This window comes from Peromyscus californicus, unplaced genomic scaffold (assembly GCF_007827085.1).
Source record: "Peromyscus californicus insignis strain IS unplaced genomic scaffold, ASM782708v3 Scaffold_8__1_contigs__length_139910024, whole genome shotgun sequence".
Classification (NCBI taxonomy): Eukaryota; Metazoa; Chordata; class Mammalia; order Rodentia; family Cricetidae; genus Peromyscus; species Peromyscus californicus.
This window is the reverse complement of record NW_026294606.1, coordinates 87,386,859-87,409,934: the sequence shown is the minus strand read 5'-3', so window position 1 is coordinate 87,409,934 and position 23,076 is coordinate 87,386,859. Positions and strand designations below refer to the sequence as shown.

The 23,076-nt window shown below is 50.3% G+C and overlaps 2 protein-coding genes across 2 annotated transcripts; one reads left to right on the top strand and one right to left on the bottom strand.

The window, feature by feature from the left end:
• Positions 1-2,570: 2,570 nt before the first annotated feature.
• Positions 2,571-9,663, top strand: Dpep1 (dipeptidase 1). Its single transcript, XM_052729356.1, has 10 exons — positions 2,571-2,674; positions 7,322-7,454; positions 7,705-7,837; positions 7,948-8,098; positions 8,265-8,334; positions 8,620-8,796; positions 8,880-8,964; positions 9,040-9,115; positions 9,283-9,418; positions 9,496-9,663. Exons 1-10 carry the CDS (start codon positions 2,571-2,573, stop codon positions 9,661-9,663), a joined length of 1,233 nt encoding a protein of 410 aa, XP_052585316.1.
• Positions 9,664-14,608: 4,945 nt separating this feature from the next.
• On the bottom strand, positions 14,609-23,072 carry Chmp1a (charged multivesicular body protein 1A). The gene is made up of 7 exons (XM_052729777.1): positions 22,885-23,072; positions 20,232-20,251; positions 18,861-18,938; positions 17,817-17,963; positions 17,327-17,455; positions 16,587-16,774; positions 14,609-16,118 (listed from the first exon to the last, which is right to left on the bottom strand). Exons 1-7 carry the CDS (start codon positions 23,069-23,071, stop codon positions 16,097-16,099), a joined length of 771 nt encoding a protein of 256 aa, XP_052585737.1. The 5' UTR covers position 23,072; the 3' UTR covers positions 14,609-16,096.
• Between the last annotated feature and the right edge of the window lie 4 nt (positions 23,073-23,076).

The following is a 23,076-nucleotide window of genomic DNA, read 5'->3' as shown; positions in this document are numbered from 1 at the left end:
AAAGTGCAGATGGTAAGTGGAAGCTGTAGGCTCCCGGCTGGCGGCCAGGGATCCCGAAGGAGGCAAAGTCAGATGAGAGCGTCTGGGAGGGAAGAAGGGAGCTAGGTGGTGAGAGGAGACTGGAGTATCAGGAGACTGGAAGACTGTGAGAACAGCACCCAGTGGGAGAGCGCGGGACAATCAGAAGTTCAGAACACAGAGTAAGACACAGTTTGTAAAGACAAGGTCTTACAAACGAGGGGTCTCATATCAGATATCCTGCATCTCAGTTATTTATATTACAATTCATAAAAATAGCAGAATTATAGCTACGAGGCATCATGGAAAATAACTTCATGGTGGGGGTCGCGACAGCCTGAGGGACTGCATCAAAGGGTCGCAGCGTGAGGCTGAGAACCATTGTCTAACTTTTCCTGTCCATAAGGAGATAAAACAATGACTTCTCAAAGACGCTGAGGCTGAAAAACTGACCAGCTGATAAGATTCTGAATGGACCAACAGTATAGGAACCCAAGATTTGAACTGGAAGCCCACAAGGCCACACTATTTTGTTTTTGTGTTTTCTGCACCTGAAGCTGAACCCTAGCTTTATATGTTCTAGGCAAATGCTATATATACCACTGAGCAACATTCCCCAGCCCTTTTAGGGCTTTTAAACCAATACAAGGATGACAGGAGAAAATTGAAAAGTAGTTTTTAACAATCCAAGATGGGTGCGGTGGTGTACTTGTATAATCCTGCACTTGGGTGACGGGGCCAGAAGGCTAAGAGTCCAAGGTCAAGCCAGGCGATGGTGGTGCACGCCTTTTTTGTCAGCACTCAGGAGGCAGAGTATTCAGAGGCACTCAGAACTCTTGAGTTCCAGGCCAGCCTGGTCTGCAGAGTGACTCCAGGACAGCCAGGGCTACACAGAGAAACCCTGTCTCAAAAACAAAACAACAACAACAAAAAGAGTTCAGTGCCAGTCCTAGGGACACAAGACCGTCTCAACAACAACAAATATGAATTCACACATGGGAAGACGTGCATAACCAAGAGCCAGGCAGGTCTAACAGAAGGTTCGGTCCTTCCTGGGGAAGCATCATAAAGAGATGCTCCCAGGTGTGGAGACCCAGAGCTCAAACAGCATTTCCAGAATGGTCCAGACACTACACTGTGGTGCTGGAAGCAGTGGGGAGGGGCCGACAGGCTCATTCAGTGAGGATGAGAACGCAGACCTGACAACAGTATTTCAGGAGACTTTACCTGAAGAAGAATTGCAGACAAGCAAAATACCAGAAGAGAAAATAAGAGGAGGAAGCAAATGAATCCACGGTGTACTGTTCCTAAAGGGATGTGGTGGACCATGATGTGGGCACTAAGGATTCTGCAAGGTACACAGGATTATGTAAGCCTGCTAAACAAGGAGAGAAAATGCTAGCAAGGGAGTAACAAAAAAATGAACAGGCTAGTTGTAGGGGTTGAAGAAGGAACAATAACTTGGAAAACGTAGTGAAAGCCTGGGGTGTGGAGGTGCACGGCTGTAATGTCAGCACTTGGGAGACTAAGGCAGCAGGATCACTAGAAGTTTCATGCCAGTCTGAGTAAAAAGTGAGTTCCAGTCCAGCCTCAGGCAGGATCTTACCCTGCAAGTTCTTTCCTGTCCCCCTCCCCCACCCAATAGCCTTAAAACACAGACACAGATCACATTGCAAGCCCAGGGACTGTGGCAGCTATCAGAGCAGGAGGCCTCCACGTCCCTCTTGTCTGCAACGGGTCAGTGGGGTAGCGTGTGTGTGGACACCTAGGATGACTCAGATACCACAGAGGTACACGGACAGTGGCACTTTCTGTATAGGGTCCTGGTACTAAGGATTCTTGGGGCCTCTTTGCCAAGAGACAGTGGGAACTCGGCAGATGACATAAATGTGGCTCTTCTCCAGTGATGAGGTACATTGATAGGTGCTACCTGACCCAGTCTCCCCAACAACCATTTGAGGTGCTGTCAACAGGAAGGAAACTGAGGCCCAGGGGCCCGGGCACCTGCCTCAGAAATGACCTTTCTTCTCAGGGCCAGGGGCAAAGGAAGTACCAGATATTGCCTGGAGGAGGGTAGGCATCAGGAGGACCTTTAGTGGATGCTGTAATCCTGGCCTGTCAGAATTCAGGCACTTTCAGTGAACTGGCCCCAAAGGGCAGGTCTGCATAAAGGTACCAAGCCTCCGGGATCAGATGTTCCAGCAGGCTAGATGACAAGAAACTGCCTTGTGCGAGCCCCTTTGGAGCCCCTCCCAGGGTCTGGAGTCCCGGTGTCTTTTCATACCTCTGCCTAGCCAAGACAGCAACACCTGGTATGGGCTTGTCTGCTCCCTATCCTGAAAGGGAATGGAGTGGTTACTCATTGAACACTGGGTGTCATAAACAGGACTCATAGTCTTAATTACCTGGACCAAAGGCCTGTGTCTTTTCTCCTGACAGGCACAGCAGCTCCATCTGGCCCTTAGACAGGTGTGTTTTTTTTCTTTTTCTGTGTATAGGCTATCACAGGGGTGCCAAGGCAGCTGTGGAAGGAGATCCCTGGGGACCTTGTAATGTTGATCATCTGGTGGCTCTGGCCTCTTCTGGCCATCTGTGCTTCCGACTCATTCCGGAACAAGGCAGAGGAAATCATGAAGATCACACCGGTCGTTGATGGGTGAGTGGCTACCTATTTTGGTGCCTGAAAGGGCCAGAAGCTTTCACACCTCTGCTGGGGACTCAGTTTCCCTATTGTACCATGGTTCTTGTCTTCTGGCTTCAGCTTCTTGGTGGAGAGTCTTAGGACCTAAAAGGTTTCATCAAAAGAGGGCAGGGAAGGAAGGAGTTAACATCCCGGCACCGGCTCCCAGGGCTCCTGAAGCTCCGACTTTGGTTGTGTCTGGGGGATTCTGAGGTCTCCCAACTCTCTAGTCATATGTCTGAGGGAACGATCCATGCCCCCTACTTGAGTCTCAGCTGAAAAGCTGAGGGTGGCTTTACCCCAGTAAGGCCCTCTTGAGCAATCCTTCCAGCTCTCCTCCATCTCGTGCCCAGCCAAATGCCAAATGCCAGTGCCTCTCTTGTTCCTTGCATGTGGAGATGTCCCACATGTCCAGTTCACACTGCCTGATCCCTCTGACATTGCTTGAAGACCTTTTACCAGCTCCTTACCATCTGTCCTCTCCCGGCCGAAGCATGGTCACTCTACTTCTAGCTATCATATCTGCCTACCCCTGCCGGTCAATCACTCTCCATTGCGTTATTGTGGAAGACTCTAATGGACCTCCCACCGGCACCCGTGCACCCTTGATCCCTGAGGCACACAGAGGCTAGAGCTGCAGTTTGACCTGGCGGAGGTGGCTCTGTTCCCTCTGAGACAGGAGTCTTGTGGTCCCATTTTGTCTTCCCAAAGAGGGTAGAGAGGGGATGAGGAAAGAGGGCAGAGTGCTTCCAAGTATGGCAGGGGGCTCCTGAGGTATGTAGAGCCCCATTCAAGTGCTCTACCCCTTCCCAGCCCCCATGATGGAGATGACTTTCTTAGGTAGGCTGTAAGTGTCCTCAGGCAAAAGATTAAAGTCCTCTTCCTGGAGCCTGCCTAGCCCTGTCTCAGAGAGCTGGCAAGGCTGCCTTGGCTGGCCCATACCCATTCATTTATCCATACAGTAAGTGTATCATAATAAATCTGTGCCAAGTGCAAAGGGTAAGAGGGACGAAGGCAGTCCAGCCCATCCCGGACCTTCTTCTGGGAGTGATCTTCACATGCGGAGACTAAAGCTTGTGTATCCCTTTGCTGAGGGATGGCTTGGGCACCAGCCCTAGGGAAGGGCACATTCCCTGAGCTTTCCAAAGGAGCTTCCTGGATTGGCTGGCTCTGGAAAAGCCATTACTGGGAGTGGATGGGGTCAGGGTGAAGGAGAACTGGTGGAAGGTGACCTAGTACTTGGTCACAAACCTAAGTCAACTGTCACATGATGCTGGGTGTAGCTGCATCCACTTGTAATCCCAGCACTTGGGAGGTTGAGGCTAAAGGGTCACTCACTGCAGGCATAGGGCCAGCCTGGATTCCAGAATGAGCTCATGTCCAGTCTGGGTTAATAGAAAGGCCCTGCTTAAAAACACAAACAACTCTAGGCACAGCGGCACACGTCTTTAATCCCAGCACTCAGGAAGCTGAGGCAGGTGGATCTCTGGAAGTTTGAGGCCAGCCTGGTCTACAGAGTTCTAAGACAATTGGAACTACATAGAGAGGCCCTGTCTTGAAAAACAAAAACAAACAAATAAAAAAGAAAATACAAATAAGGGGGTTAGAGAGATGGCTCAGTGGTTAAGAGCAGTTGCTGCTCTTGAAGAGGTCTGGGGTTTGGGTCATTTTTTTTTTTAACCAAATATCAGGAAGATCTACTTTTATTATTCTAACTGCAGCACACAGAGCCACCAAAGGCCACTTGGGAAAATGGTTTACCTCTTTGTATTCTAACAGAGGTGGGAAGCCATTCACTGTGTAGCATCAGCCCTTGAGGTACATTGGGAAGGAAATGGCTGTCTTTCCACCAAATAACACACACCCTAGTACTGCTTATAAACCAAAGAGATAACTCATCCCTTGAAACAGGGAAGAAAGGGTCACTCTGTGGGAGTATCTGTAGAGTCCACATCAATTTGTCCCCTTCATCATCCAGGATTCCTGGGATAGCTGTAACAGGTATGGTGCTCTCTGCTTCTGCTGCTGCCATGACCGCTTCATTTCTGGCCTCAGCGGCCTCTCTTCGGGCCTTGTCTTCGGTGTTCCCATTTTCAGATGCTGTTTCGCAGGTCTGCTCTTCCAGCATCTCTTCAGTGTGCGGCAGGTCACTACTGGTCTCCGCTGTGTCCACAGAGCCTTCCACTTCAGCTAGGACTTCATCATGCTCTGCAGCTGGCTCTCCTTACCCTCGCCCGACCGCTCTCACTGCTAAGACTCTGCAGCGACCTCCTCTGGTGTCTCCTCCTTCTCCTCTCCTCCTACATTCTCATCTCCTTCGGTCTCAAGATCAAATGTTTCATTGGCAAAAGGATCCTCCTCCCCCTTGAGGTACTTTTCCAGCATCTTCGCTCTATGTTTGTTGTTTAAAACACTCTTAGCCACATGGAGCCTTGTTTTCTCCAACTCCTCAGCAGCCAACCTTCGGTTATGGTTATGGTCCACAGAGTGCAGATGCCGCTGGAGGAGCTGGTGCGATGCAGGAATCAGCACGGCACAGGCCAGGCAGTGTGCGGCTTCAATCTTCTTGAAGAAATGCTCCTGGCCAATCCCTTTGAACAGATCTGGTTTGGGTTTAGGGCTTTACTTCTCCAACAGTTCCTGACGCCACTTCTCAATTTTCTTACTCCTGTTTATGGAGTACTCCTGGACGGATGGAGAGAGAGATGCCACCGAATGAAATGAGGACACAGGGGTCATTTTTTTTATTAAATTTTTTTTTGTTTTGTTTTTCAAGGAAGGGTTTCTCTGTGCAGCCCTGGCTGACCTAGAACTTGATCTATAGACCAAGCTGGCCTTGAACTCACAGATCTGCCTTTCTCTGCCTCCTGAGTGCTGAAATTAAAGACGTGCACCACCACTGCCTGGCTTGGGGGTCCGGTTCTTAACACCCACATAGTAGCTTACAGCCATCTGTAAATTCAGTTCCAGGTGATCCAGTGCCCTCTTCTCACCTCTGTGGGCACCAGGCACACACATGATACACACACAAACATACATGCTAACAAAAAATAAAATACACATAAAATGAAATAGATCAATCTAGATAATAATAAAACAACAAACAGACTGGTACAATGGCATAAGCCTGTAATCTCAACATGTAGAAGGCTTGAAGATCACAGAAAATTTTTGGCTGGTCTGGGCCACATGGAGAGTTTCAGGCTCTCCAGGGCTACATAGTAAGTCCCTGTCTCAAAAAAGACTATCCCTCAAAAAAACGTATGTGTTTCATAATGACATTTGGATAAGGGACTGTGTATGTGTGCCTCAGTGAGGCCTTTATGACATTACCTAGTGATGGATAGCTGTCCTGTTTTTATAGAAGCTCTTATAAGAATGAAGACTTGTTGAGGAGTGATGGCACAAACCTTAATCCCAGCACTTGGGAGGCAGAGGCAAGCAGATCTCTGTGAGGTCCAGGCCAGCCTGGTCTACAGAGCCAATTTCAGGACAGCTAGCACTGTTACACAGAGAAACCCTTTGTCTTGAAAAACAAACAAACAAACAAAAAAACAAGAATGAAGATGCCCAACAAAGCATTTCTTCGGACAGATCCAAATGACTACATTAATCGTTACTTATTTACCTTAATAATACACTCTCTGGGGAGGATACCAAGGTACCCCATGTTACAGATACGGAAGCCTAGGTGTGGGAAAAAGGAACTAAGATCGGAGATAGGAGTGGACAATGAGGACAAAGCCAGGGCTGGGGAGGGGCGACTGTTCTCTGCCCACCTTACAGGGGCCTCGAGGGCCCAGCTAACACAGGCTGCAGCCACAGGACTGATGGCAGCTGTGGATGCCTCCTCAGCTGTCCTGTGCATGCAAACCAGCAAGGTGCAGATCTGTGGCAAGCGCTCTCCCGGGCCTGAGCCTCGACTCCAGTGAGCCTGCCCTGGCTGCTCGAGGACTCTGCTGAAGTTCACTGACAGCTCAGGTTCTGTGGCAGCATAGGCAGAGGTGACAAAAAGCCCTTGTGCTAGCCCAGGTACTGGCTGTTGGCCCTCTCCTTCCTCCGTGAAAGCACTTGCAACTCCTTGGAACCCAGAGCCCTTTGGAGTCAGAGATGAACTGGCCAAAGGCGAGCTGGGGTTTGCCATAGGAATAGAGACAAAGACAAGCCCGAATCCTGTGAGTGACGCCTCACTCCCCAGAAGGATGGAGACTAGGCTACTCCCTATATGTCACGGCTTTCCTTCAAGGGGCAAATTTAATCTTTGAACTGAAAATGTCATATTCCTATAAGCTACCTGCACTGGTTCCCAGCCCCCAGCCCCAGGTGATTTTGCAGCAGAGTGGGTGTCTGTCCTCTCCTCCTGCCTGGGGGTTGAGGTGGGGGTGCATAAGAAGGCCAGCCTAGCCATACTCACCTCATGGTCACTTGGCCTGGAGTGCAATTGGGAATTTCACCTGTGTGCAGGTGTAGTCAAAGCAGAGGTGTTCCACCTCTGAGGTCTGCATGATAGTCTTGAGCCGTGGTAGTTTGAACTGGAGGAGGGCAGTCTGGAAGCCAGCTGGCTCAGAAGCCGACAGGCCCAAGCAGACTTCCTAATCCACCTTGGACCCTTCCTCCCTCCAGTCACAACGACTTGCCTTGGCAACTGCTGAAGTTGTTCAACAACAGGCTGAACGACTCGGAGGCCAACTTGAACACACTGGCCGGGACACATACCAACATCCCGAAGCTGAAGGCTGGCTTTGTGGGGGGCCAGGTACATCCTTTGCTCTCCCATCTGTTCTGTACTGGGGTCTCCCCTATATTCCCTGTGGGACTGTCTAGGTTTGGCCTGTGTTAGAGAAGCATGCCTCCTGGGCCCCTGGGCTACAGGCCTTGGCAGGGCACACCTATCTGGACCAGCCCCCAGGGCTTCCAAAGGGGCAGGAGAGAAGACCCACATGTACGCTGGGGTAGGCTCAGATATCAGTGGTCTGGGCTATCAGCTCTTCCTCTTGGTCCCCCAGTTCTGGTCCGCATACTTGCCTTGTGACACCCAAAACAAAGACGCTGTGAAAAGGATATTGGAACAGATGGATGTCATTCACCGCATGTGCCAACTCTACCCTGAGACCTTCTTGTGTGTTACCAAAAGTTCAGGTAGTGTCCCACCAAGGCCCTGATGCCCTCCTGCCAGGCATGGTCTTTAGTAGAGGGTGGGCCTTGGAATCCCGAATGTTTAGTGCCAACCTTCCCTTTGTTCTCTGCAGGTATCACACAGGCTTTCCAGGAGGGGAAAGTGGCCAGCCTGATCGGTGTGGAAGGTGGCCACTTAATTGACAGCAGCCTGGGTGTCCTGCGGGCGCTCTACCATCTGGGCATGCGGTACCTGACCCTCACCCACAACTGCAACACACCCTGGTAAGGGGTCCCTCTGTGAAGGCCCTGGGATGGGGTAAGAAGGGGAGACCAAACGTGACCTCACTCATGCCCAGAACTCTCCTGAGCTCCAGGCCAGGCCGTTAGCTAGGCAGGTGAGGGTGACACTCCTGACCTGCTCCCTGGACACAGGTGTATTTCTCTTCAGGTCTGACAACTGGCTGGTGGACAGAGGGGATGATGAAGCTGAGAGCCAAGGACTGTCGGATTTTGGGAAGGTGAGGGGGAAGGACCACAGTTCCCAAAGGACAGAGGGCTAGGAAGGTTTCCAGCGCAGTGTCACACCTCAGTGGATTCTGGTGTTCTCCTCAGTCACACGGAGCTAACAGTGCTCGTTTCCAGGGTTGAGTCTGTTGGCACCCCTGAGCATTCAGAATGCTGGGTCCTGAGTACCCCACAACCTCCAGCCAGTTAAGGGCTAATTAACACCTATCCAGTGCTGCCTCTCCCATGCCCCAAGTTCAGAGTGTCTGTGAGGTGTACCCAATCCTGTCTCCCTGCAGAGAGTGCTGAAGGAGCTGAACCGCCTGGGTGTCATGATTGACTTGTCCCATGTGTCCGTGGACACCATGAGGGATGCTTTGCAGCTATCCAAGGCCCCGGTCATCTTCAGCCACTCCTCAGCCTACAGCGTGTGTCGACACAGGCGGAATGTACCCGATGACATCCTTGAGCTGGTGGTAAGGAATCTGAGAAGTGAAGGGGAGCCCCTTGTCTCCTACGGGCCCTCTTCAACCTTCATTCCCTACCCCTCTCTGAGCAGAAGAACACAAGGAGTCTGGTGATGGTCAACTTCTACAGTATGTTTGTGTCCTGCTCAAATGATGCCACCCTGTCTCAAGTGGCTGGTAAGTGGATATGACCACACAGTGACCAAGCTGGGGAGGGCCTTGCTTAGGACCCATACCTGCTACTCCCTACAGACCACTTGGACTACATCAAGAAGGTGGCAGGCGCTGAGGCTGTGGGCCTTGGAGGAGACTATGATGGCGTTACAGAGTAAGAGTGACATCTTGTTCTATGTTGATATGTGCTGATGGGACAGAGGAGGTGAAGTGTGTCCTGAGCACAGTGCAGGGCATTTTGCTGCAAGCCTGATCATCTGGCCTTCATATGCCTGGAGAGTGTCCAGTCTGCAATGTGTGGTCCTCTTGGTCTTGGCATAGGCTTCCCAAGGGACTGGAGGATGTTTCCAAGTATCCAGACCTGATAGCGGAGCTTCTCAGGAGGAACTGGACAGACACAGAGGTCAGAGGTGTACTATCCGACAACCTGCTGCGGGTCTTCTCTGAAGTTGAACAGGTGAGAAAGTGGCCATTTGGGTTTGCTGCCCTTCTCCCACCCACAAGGCAGGCTCCCTAACTTGGGTCTGTCTCTAGGTAAGCAATAACATTCAAGTTCCTGAGGAAGAGCCTATCCCCCTGGATGAGCTAGGCGGCTCCTGCAGGACACATTATGGCTACTCACAAGCCTCCAGCATCCACCTCCAGATAGGGGCCCTGCTGGTCCCCGTGGCTTCCTTGCTCCTCAGTCTGCATCCTCTGTGATATCGAAGGACTAGAACTTCTCGCAGTGCTCTCAGAGCTCAGGGAAGACTGGACATGCCAAGAGCCCATGTTGTCCCTGCAAAAACACACCCTTTCCCAAATAAGCAGTGGGCTTATCTGGGGACAGTTCAAGACACAGGCATACAATAAATGCAATGACCTCTTTAAGTGCAGAGTATGTATGCTGTCAGTACCCCAGCCCTGGAAGGTACTGCTGAGCATCTGGAGGGCAGATTTTGTGAGAATGGGCCCTGTATGAACAGGGACATTAAAGTATCTGAGTTCTTGGAGGGGAGGGCTAGAAAGAACCCAGATATCTGCAAAAGGTCTCACATGGGCATTGGCTAGTTTAAAAAATTATGGTCCAGGTTCCAGTGGCTACCTCCCCCCATCACTTACACATGTACGCAACACCCCCACAATGTGTACTCATGTGCACACAGCCCATACATATACATACACTCAGATGCACATATATATCGTACATGGACACATGTACTCTGACACATATGAGATTCACACATACACACGTTTATCTGGGTTCTGTAGTGCTGGGAAAGGACTCAGGAAATCTGAATTTGGTCAAGCCTTGGAGAGTAGGATCTAGATGGGATGGGTGCCTGGACTCTCCAAGGCTGTCTCACACAGTTAAAAGGAAGTCTTCCCAGATTCACAGGGGCAGAGATGGTCTCATATGTGCTACACAGCATGGCTGTTAGTGAAATCAGGCCTTCCAACGAGGACATTCAAGGATGATCTGGGGAATCAACTTGTGAGGGACAGTCCTGCTGAGTGGCCAATGACTCCTTTCTGGTCCATACTGCTTAAACACTCCTTATGGACATGGGCAAGGACTGCTTTGTTGAGAGCCTGTCCCTATGTGCTGAGAGGTACCCACAAAGGGTGAAGGATAGCACTGCCTGAGTATATGAAGCCTCATGACTATATATCTCTGTCCCTTTCAGATCTACCTTCCCTGAAAAAAAAGCTAGGTAGAGCAGAACTACAGCCCATGGGGCTGACCACAGAATCATGCACCTGGCTTTAACTTTTTCACTGTCTGAGACAGGCTCTCGTGTATCCCAGGTGGTCCTCCAACTCACTGTGCAACCATGGAATGATCTTGAACTGAATCTCCCGCCTTCACCTCCCAGGTGCTTCAATTACATGTACAGACCACCTCACTTGGTTTATATGGTGCCGAAGATCAAACCTGGGACTCGGTGCATGCTAGGCAAGCATGCTACCAACTGAGCCCAGCCTCAGGTTGGCTTTTAGAGTCCTCCATGTGCTAGGCTACCCATTTGCACATGCCACCAAGAGATGAAAGGATAGGGGCCTGCCCACCCCCAAGTCTGTGGGTATTAGCACAGAAGACTTGGTTCTGTTCCTGTGTCTGTCACAACATGGCCCACTGAGCAGCATCCTTCTCTAGTCTGGTCTAAATGTCTTGGGGAACATCCTGTGACTACATAGGATCAATTTATAAGAGAAAATGCTTAGTAAAGGTTTCTGTGCCCACTGTCTGGTCAAAGCAGTGGAAAAGGTCCCCCTGGTGTATTTCCAGTGTATTACACCTCATTTTGACAGCTGGGAAATAAAGACACAGAGGTCCTAAAATAATCCTAGACCTAGGTATAGTGAGTGGTATGTACCTGTAACCCTGGCTCTCAGAGGGCTGAGGCAAGACGACCGTGAGCTTGAGATCAGCCGAGGCTACACAGCAAGATCCTGACTCAAAATTTTTAGTTGCCTAAAGTAATCTTTTTGTTGTTTTTGAGTCAGTCAGGGTCTCATGTGACTCACTATGCAGCTAAGGATGACCTTGACTTCCTGATGCCTAAAAGAATCGTAGACACAGTAAAATCCCTCCATAGCTCCCACTGCGGTGACACACTCATCTGGTTCTGAAAAGCGACTCCTGCTTGTTGGCCTTGTTTTGTTCACTTACCCCCCTTTCCCTACTTTGGGCCACCATCTTTTCATTTTAAAATTGTGGGGCTGGGCATGGTGGTGCACGCCTTTGATTCCAGCACTTGAGAGACAGAGGCCAGACAGCTTAGGCTATGTGGAGAGACTTCATCTCAAAACAAGCAAACAAACAAAAAGATGTGTGTGTGTGTGTGTGTGTGTGTGTGTGTGTGTGTGTGTGTGTGTGTGTAAGAGTGGGAACATACACATCACACCATGCACTGGAGGTCAGAGGACTTTTGAGAATTTGTTCTTTCTATCACGGGTTCCATCAAACTCAGGTCAGCAGATTTTACCCACCGAGTCACCTTCATGTCCTAAGTTACCACCCTCTGAAACACCCAGGCCTCGCCGAGGACCTGAGGTCGATCTGCAGCAGGTTTCACAGAGGTGGGGTGAAGCTGCAGCACCCCCATGAATGCAGGTTCTAATCTTCGTGTATAGGGAGATAAGCTGGGATCTCCTCTCTCTCTAACAATGATGGTAAGGCAGCCCTTCTTTGAGCTAACGGGGCCTCCAGGAGGCCACTGGAATGCATCTGAGGCAAGCAGCGGATTCTAAGTGAGGCCGACCTTGACTGAAGGCTGGGTTACTTCATATGTCCCAAAAGAAAAGTCCAGGTAGGTTGGGGGAGTCTCCCATAATGCAAAGGAACCTCCCAGAACCACACAATCACCTTGAACAGTATAAACATACACACGCACACACACATACAGAGTTTGATAACTGGATACAGTTAGTAAGTTTGTCCCCTGCCCCCTTCCTTTGGAGCTGAGGACCAAACCCAGGGCCTTTAACTTGCAATGCAAGTGCTCTACCACTGAACTAAACCACCCCAACCCCCAGGAAGTTGAGTCTGAAACTACTTCAGATACAAAATGAAGAGGAATCATCCAACCTCCAGTGCTGAAGATAAGCAGAAAGGAGAGGTGAATGTGAAAGCCAGCTTTTCACTGTCAAAGGAGGTAAACAAACAAGATGGATGGGGTGCTGACATTTTATCTGAACTCCTTGGGAGGCCGGAGTGGGAGGGTCTTGAATTCAAGGCCAGCCTGGGCTACATAGTAACATCTCATTTTTTTAAAAAAACTTCAAAATTTTTTGTGTGTAGGTGTTTTGCCTACATGTATGCCTGGTGCCCACAAAGGCCAGAAAAGTGTCAGATCCCTCAGAACTAGAGTTACAGGTGGTTATGAGGTGGCACGTGGGTGCTGGGAATTGAACCCAGGCCTTCTGGAAGAGCAGCCAGTGCTTTTAACTGCTGAGCCACCTCTCCAGCCCTAAAATCTCCTTTAAAAAAGAAAAAAGCAGCTGGGCAGTGGTGGCGCACGCCTTTAATCCCAGCACTTGGGAGTGAATTCGAGGCCAGCCTGGTCTACAGAGTGAGAACCAGGACAGGCACCAAAAATACACAGAGAAACCCTGTCTTGAAAAACAAAACAAAACAAAACAAAAACCAAACCAAAACAAAACAAAAAAAGAAGAGAAAAAAAAAAGAAAGAAAAAAGCAGCAGTACATGGAGGGTCATACCTATAATCCTAGCTCCCAGGATTCAGAACCAGAAGGACAGCTGCAAGTTTGAGGCTAAATAACTCTAGTTCAGTGGGAGCTATTTAGCAAGGCCTTGTCTCAAAGAAACATCAAACAAAACAAAACAAAAAAGGAAAATTTCGAAGTTTCAAATAGTCAGGCATGGTGGAGCATGACTCTAATCTCAGCAGGTAGATCCCCGAGTTCAAGACCATCATGGTCTACACAGTGAGTTTCAAAACAGCCTTCTACATACTGAGACCCTGTTTCAAAGGAAAAAAATGTTTTAAAGGTACAAATAAGGAAGGCGGCCAGGCTGGCTTTTAAAGTATTAATTAATATACAGTTCTAATGTTGTCAGAGGGTTATACATCATGCATTTTGTCAGCTACTCATAGTTTCTGGGAGTGTAAAGTGTGACACGAAGTCCATTTCTGTTTGGTGTGTATCCATGTGCACGAGTATGCATTTACAGTTCAGAGGTTAACCTCAGCTGTCTTCCTCAATCACTCCCTAACTTACTATTTTTTATAAGTTCTTTATTTACATATTTTATGTATATGGGTGTTTTCCTGCATGTATACCACAAGAGGGCATCAGATCTCATGAATTAACAGTTATAGATGGTTGGGAGCCACCATGTAGGTGCTGGGAATTGAACTCAGGACCTCTGGGAAAGCAGCCAGTGCTTTTAACTTCTGAGCCACCTCTCTACCTTTTGAGATAAGGTCTCAACTGAATCTGGAACTCACTGATTCAGGAATAAACTAGCCCACTGGCATGTGTGCTCCAGGGGTCTGCCTGTACGCCCAATACCAGGATTACTCCATGGCTTTCCCCCACTCCCAGGCAGGGTTTCTCTGTGTAGACCAGGCTGTTCTCAAACTCAGAGATCTGCCTGCCTCTGCCTCCCAAGTGCTGGGATCAAAGGTGTGCACCATGGTCTAGCCCATGCCTGGCTTTTTAACATGACAAATCCAAACTCATGACTTCTTGCTTGTACAGCAAGCACTCTGCCAAAGGAGTCATCCCCAGGCCCACAGTCAGTTTCTAAGCACTGTTCCCCTCTAAAATGAATCAGGGATGACTGGGTGCCAGGGCAGAGAAGCCAAGAGGAGCCTGAGAACCCTGCAGTGGAGGGGAAGCTGGGAAGTAGGATGTGCTGAGACCAAAGAGAGCAGGTTGAAGGGGCTCAGAAGCTAAAAAGAAGCATATCAAATAGGAAATACTTTAGTACTTAACTCATAAACTTGATTCTGATTCCACTACTATGTGTAGCCTGAGACTCTTCATTCACCCATGTCTCCCCTTCCCCCCTGGAACACCAGGGACACCATCCCCACCTGTTCCTGACTTCCTCCTGAGGTGGGGCACTGGATAATCCCATAGGGTCTAGCCCACAGTTCATCAGCCCTACCCAGGACATCAAAGCAAAGCTTGAGAAACTCTCCAACAATCAATTTATTTACTTACGACAGCATTTTGAGGAACCCAACCCAGCACCCCCAAATCTACTAGTGTTCCACAAATCCTGCACCCTCCAGGACCCAGGGAGCTCACAGGCTGTCCTTGAGCCTGCAGCTAGTCTCAACACTGTCATGTAGGTTGATTTCAGGGAGCCTGAGGGGCCCATGGGTAGTTAGTATCTTGGTTCCCACACCCAGGGCCAACAATTCCAGCCCCCACCCCCAACATCAACTTGTAATGTGGAACACTGAGGGGCCCCAAAGTGCAGAACAGAAAAGACCAAACACATCGAGTCCAGGTAAAGTCTCCAAGTTTGTGTGTAAGCCTTAGGCAGTATGCACTGCTCAGCCTGTGAAGAGGGCTGGACAAACACACCCCATCTGCTGTGCGCTTCCTACTTTGGCAAAAGAACAAAATCAGCACGAGTTTCAAGAACATGAGTAAACTTCAGGAGACAGAAAAATAAAACAGCAGCCTGTGCACACAGCCTTCAGGCCACCCCCATCAGCCTCATCACCTGCTTCCTGCCACCTTCCCCACTGCTAAAGGATGTAAAGAGCTGACCACAGGCAAAGGTGACTGTCCAGGTCCCCTCTGCTAGCCACCCTGGCTTTCCCTTGGAGAAGGCAGAAAGGCAGCAGTCTGTATCTAAAATGACTGAGGAGTCAGGGGACTCACATTCAAGAGTGAGCAGCTCTACAGAGGCCTGGAAGGCCCAGTGCCATCAGGCAGACCACTCAGCCTGAAGTACTTTCTTCCAGAGGCAGCTGCTGAGGAAGGGTGAGACTCTCTGGGGAGGGAACACCTGCTCTTGAGAGTGGATACCGGTTCTGTTCCTGTGGGCTGGGGAAGGGAGCTGAGGGACAGAAGAAGGCCCGGGCAGACTCAGCCAGCTGGCAGTGGTAGCCAAGAACTCAGCCCTGGGAAGACGAAGAAGAGTAACCATCTGTAAAGGTCCCCAGTCAATGTTGGTGGCACTGGCCATCTCTGGTACACAAAAGTCCACAGGAACCCACTCAGGGCTGTCACACAATAGGACTTCCTGTCTGCAGAGGTGGGGGGAGAGGGCCCCAAGAGCTGCCTGGCAAAGGAGCGGCTCTGACCCTTACGGCCACAGCATGTAGCAGGTGAGCAGTCACTGGAATCAGAAGGCCCCGAAGCACTGGGCGGAAGTCCACACATCTGCTGGCCAACCCTGTCAACTCCACGCAGTCAGAGGACAAAACAGAGCTTGCCATCTTCCAGCTGTGGCCCCCAGTCACAAAAGTCACCCATACATTTGTGCAAATTCAATACCAGGACAGAGGCCCACTGCTCAACCTAAGGCGCAGTTCTACGGCGCCCAGCCTGGCAGGCTGGAAAGAGCCAAGGCAACTATGAAGGGTTGGAGAAAGTTGAGCGCAGAGTGGGGCAGAAGCCTCCAGGACATCACAGGACACGGAGGCAGCACCTGCCAAGGGCATGCTAATTCCTCAGGGCAGCCAACCTGGAAACCAACAAAAAGGATTCTGGTAAGAAAGGCAAAGAACAGAGGTATTTAAAATACTGTGTACAAGTGCTAGACGTGAACCCAGAAGTGAGGACCCACTTAGACTCAGGTTTTCAAAGTTGTCCTGGGATAATGTGTGGAAAGATGCCAGAAATAGCCACATAGTGTGACATTCTTAGGAAGGGCACAGAACTCCCTTCTCCAGTGAGCTGTGTGTAGACAAATGTGTGCTCTCACATCTGGCACGAACTGCTAGTTATAGAGGACTGACTGCAGCATCTTGATGTAAGGGGCACTGTCCAGGCAGACACAGGGCTCTCCCCTCTGCCTTCCCAACAGTCCCATCAAATGTGATGGGTCTTTGCACGTGTTGGGTTTCAGCCACCAAAATCCTTAGGGTCCCGAACCTGCCCCTAGACAGGACACTAGAGCAAGTATTACGATATTCCCTCACGTAGGTCGTACCTCCGAGACAGCTGGTCCTCCTGGCTGCGCACAGAGCTTTCGCCCACAGCAGAGGCACCCTCTGGAAGCTGGCTGAGTTGGTCTAAGACCTCCAGGCCATTTTCCTCAGCAATCTGTACAATCAGGCTGTCTACCTGCTCCTGAGGTGTGGTCAGTGTGGTGGCAGAGCTCACAGAATCCTCCATTACCTGAGGAGAGGGTCATTCTGAGCAATACGGCCACGGAGCCCATGGCACCATAAAGCACACTACAGATGTTTTGTTTGTTGTGGACATCAAGTGTCTTCTCGATCCTGCGTTCACCGTTTCAGCCAGGCTGCCTGTCAGCAAAGCCCTGGGACTCACCTGTCTTTGGCCTCAGCACTAAGACTCACACACACGCAGCTCTTATGTGGATGCTGAGAACCCAAACTCATGCCCTCAGGCTTGCACAAGGAGCACCCTGCCCACTGAGCCGTCTCCTACCCCCACTGTGGTCTTGCTCTCTCCACACTGCTTCCTCTTCGCAGGGTTCTCTCTAGGAAGCTTTGCCTGGCCCCCTCGGCCCTTCCTGTCCCATGTCCAGCCAGTTCCACCTCTGGGTCCGCCTGGTTCAGGGACCCTTCTGTGCCTCTGTGTGCTTGTCTATCATGTGGGCCTCCCCAGAAAGGGCCAGTGTCCCATCCCCTTCCTTCTCCAGGTCCTGTCCAGCTCAGTCCAGCCACCCTGACCCTGTCCAGCCATACTACAATGGCCACCTACCGATGTGTGCACGTCCAGGTTCTGCACCTGCTGCTCAAACCTGTCCATCACTGCAGACACCTTCTGAAGGTCCATGGCACTCAGGGCCTTGTCCAGAGCTTTGGTCACCTGCGCCATATTCTTGGTCACCTGGGATAGAAGAGAATTAGGGACAAGAACAGAGATAAAGATGGTGAAGGGCTGCAGATGAGGGACAGGTTATCAGCACTTTCTGATGGGACCCGGAGTCTCAGCACACAGTTATTGAATGCAGTTGATGACACAGTGTTCATGGGTCTCTCAACTTTGAAGGCAATCTCTGATGTGGAACCAAGAGGTCCATGTAACTTCCAGTCTATTGTGGGATGATGCTATGGGATCCAGGCTTTCCTAAGGCCTTCCCTGTGTCCAGAACTCCTTGATGCCTAGGTTCTTTGCTGGTCCAGCTTCCTTCTACTCAGTATACCCTACACCATATGCGGGCCCCATGGCCCCATGGTCTAGCACTTACCCCCTTCATGGTCACAGCCGTTTGCACCTTGGAGGCCACTGCGTCCACACGGGAGGCCATCCGGAGCCAGTTAACACCCTCATTCTTCTTGCGGATGGCATTCTCAGCATATACACGGGCACACTCCACATTTTTCTGCTGAAGGGCCTGAGAACCATAGGGAATGTTCACGGAGGAACACTTGTAAGCAAGCCTGCGCATCTCTCCAGGGACTGGTTTACCATTGGGGAGGGGAGGAGGTTTTCAGTTTTCCCCAGGTATAGTCCTCAGAAATGCATGAGCTTTGTAAAAACGCAGTGTGTCATTACTAAGAACCATAGCCTTGGAGCTACTCTGCCTTGAAGCAACACTAAAGAGCTGCACAAGATTTAGCTGAAGGTCTGCTCTTATACCAGTCATGCTACTTCACCTTCTGCTCTGTCTATCTTTAGGCAGAGGACCTTTTCCCGCCAAAACCCCAGTGAGTTCCACCTCTGCCCAACCCTATGGTGCCCACCCCCAACATCAAGGCCTCTCCCAGATCCTGACACTCCAGGCAGCAGTCCAACAGGAAAGAAAGTCAGTTGAAAATGAGGACACTGGAGCAGGGACAGCCAGAAGGCCGCAGCCTGCAGACTGAGGCTGTTGGAGGAGGAAGGAAGAGGGATGGCCATGCACCTGTTCTGCTCTGGACATCGCTGTGGGCAGGGGGCGGGGGGGGGGGGGGGGGGGGGGGGGGGGTTATTACCCTTCCCTCATGCTTGCCTGTCTCAGGTGTGAAAGCAAATGCATCAATACTCTGCAATCAGTGAGGGCTAAATCACAACGTAGCAAGTGTCTTGCACAGAAGAAGACATTAAAGTAACACAGAGGGAACACAGCTGGGTGTGGTGGTTCCCACCTGTAGTCCTACCAATGCAAAGCTACAGCAGGAGCAGCTCAAGTCTGAGGTTCCTGGGCCACAGTGCTCAATCTCAAAAATAACATCAATGAAGGAAAAGAAAATAAAGGGCACGGGGGGTGGGGGGGTGGGGGGGGGGGAGCCAAACCAGAGAACTTACACACCTTCTTTACTTTAGCCTGCTCGGCTTTGGAGTCCTTCTCTGCCTTCTTGGCCAGTTTCTCTAGCTGCTTCGCTGTGAACTGAACAGAAACCGGAACAGCCTGAGATGCACAGGTGGAGGCCAGCCTCTAGGCCCTGTTCCCTGAACCTCCTGCCTCTGTATCTCCTTCACCAACCCTGTGAATAAGGCACAAAGCCTCAAAATATAAGTCCTGATGACTCCCGTGGGGCTGTGAGAAAGTGCAACAGCATCAGGAAAGAAACACTCCCCCTCCCCTAGTTCTGAGGCCCTGTGTGCAAGGAGGTGGCTACAACAGGTTTCCTACAACTTCCATCATCTCTACTAACATCTCAACCCACATCCTCTTCTAGAGTGGAAGGCCATCACGGCAACTCTCACCAACTCTGTTCCTGCTTCTCAAAGGCTGAACTCACAGAAAAGCCACATGAGAACCTCTTCCAGGCTACTCAAGTAGTGGATCTGCAAGGCTGCTATTGAGAATCCTGCATACACAGCTTCCTCACTTCTTTGCCATCAAGAGAAAATGATGTCAGCATATTCATGACCCCTCTGGCAACATAATTCAGGGCTGGAGACCAGATCCTGGCCACTAGTAAACAAGGCTCAAACACTGCCCCGCTTCAGGGCATCAGCCCATATGCCACTACCCAATAGCCTCAGAATGACACAAACTATGTTCAGCAGCTTGTAACCTCACTCCTGCCCAGACCCTTGGAGCCAGAGAGAAAGAAACAAGATAAAGTTAACCCTGATTGTCATTTGTAAGGCATTTAAAGTGGCAGAAATATGCCATAGATTATGAGGTAGGTACAAACATCACCCCGGGAGGCACATTCAGCTGCCCATACAATTCTCCAAGTGTGTTTAAATTCCAGCCTGTGGTTTTAAATGCTTACGAAAACATCAAGCCATGTGCATACCACTCCAGTTGTGTTTCTCTTTTTTTTTTTTTTTTTTTTTGGGTTTTTCGAGACAGGGTTTCTCTGTGTAGCTTTGCGCCTTTCCTGGAACTCGCTTTGGAGACCAGGCTGGCCTTGAACTCACAGAGATCCACCTGGCTCTGCCTCCCCAGTGCTGGGATTAAAGGCGTGCGCCACCACCGCCCGGCTCCAGTTGTGTTTCTTAAAGATAATACACTTAGATGTCATGGACAAGTCTGAGTGATCTATTTCTACTTAGCCAAAACCAAAGAATGATCCCGTCTTTGGTCAGCAGTCTGAGCCCTGCGTGGCAGTCATTCAATGATAATTTGCCCATGACTTGGGTGTTTGGGTTCCAAGCGCTGCTGTAATTCTTGTCTTTACTCACTAGTTGCCAGGACAGGACTAGGGAATGGTGGTTTTGTACAAACCTTCAACTGGAACAGGGTATCTGCAAAGACAGAAAGAAACAGCTTAAGAACTTTTAAAAAACGTAACAAGTAGCGCATCCGCTAAGCAAGAGGACTCAGTGAGGTACTTGAAGATGCTAGGAGCTGGCCCACAGGAGACAGACGTGGATGGGGCTTGCCTGGGGCATTTGGGAGGCCCAACAGTGGAGTCAGAAGACAGACTAGTTAGAACAAGAGCTCCAACCAACAAAGACCCTCACCACAAGGACGGCACCAGCCAACCTCAAAGGGTTACTTTAAGGATAGATAAGGTAATGAATGCAGCTCTTGGCCACGGTCAGAAAGGAGATGGTGGGTTACAATTCACTCAACTTTACAAAAGACACATGGCATTCTTTGCCTTTAGTACTAAACTTAATCTTTAGTACTTAACAGCTTTTTTTTAAATGTCTTTATTGGCTCTTTTTTTAAAACAACTTTATTTTATGTGCATTGGTGTGAAGGTGTCAGATCTCCTGGAAGTGGAGTTACAGACAGCTGTGAGCCTCCAGGTCCTCTGGAAGAGCAGCCAGTGCTCTTAATGGCTGAACCATCTCTCCAGGCCCCAACAGGTGGTTTTGCATATCCTTTCCTTTATCTTGCCAGAGGCCAGTAGATAAAACGGGTAAGGTGGTCAGTCTTAGGTCAAAGAGGTTACTACCCCACGACAGATGCCACTTCTAAGCCACAGCATCAGGCCCAGCGCACTGTCCCTAACTGGACTAAGCCAAGGAAGGAATCTGAATGCATTTTTAAAAATCAACTGCTAACCAAACCTGCTGTTCACTCACAAACTTGAGACAAGTAAACACGATTTCTTGTTTATTTATTTATTTTCGATGTTTTGAGACAGGATTTCGCCTCAGACTCCCTAGGTAGCCAAGGATGGGGACACTTTGACCTCCTGATCCTTCTGTCTCTGGTGCCTAAGAGCCGGCACTGCAGTGGTGAGGCAGCACACCAGCTAAGTGGCTCCGTGTCGACATCACAGAGTGCTGTGATACTTGATTCCTGAAAAGGCTCACCCTACCAGTCCAGGAGGAGGCACTGATGGTCTGCAAATGCAAAACAAGGCCCAGCAGAGACGTGCTGGGGTACAGTGAACTCTGTGCCTAGCCATCTACCACCGCTCAGTGCAGGCCCTAGCTATGGCCAGAGCTGCCACAGCTGACTGGTACAAAAGTCACCTGACACAGTGACAGGAGGAGTGTCACCCAGGTATGGTGCAGCCATCTCATTAGCGTTAGGACACTGGCCAAATCCCTCCCATCTCAGCCTGTGTTTTCATCTAGACTCCAGTGGGACTGGACTCTGAAAAACAAAAAGCTGGAGAAACCTGATGTGAGCTACAAAAAGTTCCCTCTCAAGAGCAGAATGAACTGTGAAGCAAAAATTCTTTATTGTTGAGACACTGGAGCACTACATCTTCTGTCCAAGGAACCCAAGTATAGAATTCTTATGTATTTCCACCATGACAATGACATCGCTTTCTACATTTTGGAAAACAGTTTTTTAAAACTCCATTATAAGCCTGGGCAGTGGTGGCACACGCCTCTAATCCCAGCACTCAGAAGGCAGAACCAGGTGGATCTCTGTGAGTTCAAGGCCAGCCTGGTCTACAGCTCGAGATCCAGGACAGGCACCAAAACTACATAGAGAAATCCTGTCTCAAAAAAAACCAACCAAACAAACAACCAAAAACCTCCATTACAGCTGTGCACACCTTCAATCCCAGCACTGGGAAGGCAGAAATAGGCAAATCTCTTGAGTTCAAGGCCAGCCTGTCTACATAGTAAGTTCCAGGCCATACAAGGCTACATAGGAAGACCTTCTCACACAAACAAAAACTTACACATAGCCCATAAAACCTGCAATGTCCACTCATGAGTCTTTGGGAGTCTCAGAACACTGGTAGGTGGGAGTGAGTCATATTTCTGGGGGTGGTTCCCTCCCAACCTGCTATAAGGGTCGGGGTAGAATAGGACATGAAGCTCCTGTATCATGGAGCTACTAGGAGGGAACCCACAGCCTACTACTTGGTACTTGAAGTCCTTCGTATATGAATTATTCCTATTTCTCTGGGTACTATTCAGGGGTCAAAATATGCAACTACCACCTTTTCTGGTGCCTTCTGACAATATTCCAGGGTCCCCAGGGCAGGAACAAAACAAATGGGGAGGGTGGCTAGAAGGGACTAGATCTGAGGTCATTTGTACAAAATTCAGGGATTCGGTCCTGGGTTTGGGGTCCAGGCCTGGGGAGATCTGGGTAAGGAACAAGACGCAGGGGTAGCTACTGGCTGGGGTCAGCAGTCAAGAACCCGGAGGTAGTTCCTGTTGGGACTGTGGAATCGAAACCCAGGAGATGGTTTCAGCTCTGATGTAAAGGTTCAGAAACCGGGATCGGTTCTGGTCGGAATGTGGGGTGTAGACCCGAGGGCCGGTCCTAGTCGGTGTCTGGACCTGAGGCCAGAGGAGGGTCCTAGTCGGGGATATAGGGTCAAGACAAGTGGGTTCCAGGCCCAGGGGCGGGGTCTGGGGCTGAGGCCGGGGACCGTTCCGGTTGGGTTATGGGGCTGAGGCCAGGGTGTCCGCAGAATCCCGCTCCGAACCCAAAGTAGGTGACGGCCCCTTACCGTCCATGGCCAGTCGGGTAGTGCACCCCTCGGGGCCGCGAAGGGGACGAGATCTTACGGACCAGCTGTGCCCGGGAGAACTTCCGGGGTCGCTAATGTTTCCGGTCGCGCGGCCTGCTCTCGCGAGAAGACGGCGCCGGGCCTTGGGTGGGGCTTCGGCACGTCTCGCGCGGCACGCGGTTGCCATGGTAA

Coding starts and splice junctions, on each gene's coding strand:
- Chmp1a (XM_052729777.1), bottom strand. CDS start 23,071: ATGGCAACCGCGTGCCGCGCGAGACGTGCCGAAGCCCCACCCAAGGCC. Junction 20,252..22,884: donor TACCCGACTGGCCATGGACG/GTAAGGGGCCGT, acceptor CTGTCTTTGCAG/ATACCCTGTTCCAGTTGAAG. Junction 16,119..16,586: donor GAGGACCAGCTGTCTCGGAG/GTACGACCTACG, acceptor GTTGGTTTCCAG/GTTGGCTGCCCTGAGGAATT.
- Dpep1 (XM_052729356.1), top strand. CDS start 2,571: ATGTTGATCATCTGGTGGCTCTGGCCTCTTCTGGCCATCTGTGCTTCC. Junction 2,675..7,321: donor ATCACACCGGTCGTTGATGG/GTGAGTGGCTAC, acceptor TCCTCCCTCCAG/TCACAACGACTTGCCTTGGC. Junction 8,099..8,264: donor CACAACTGCAACACACCCTG/GTAAGGGGTCCC, acceptor ATTTCTCTTCAG/GTCTGACAACTGGCTGGTGG.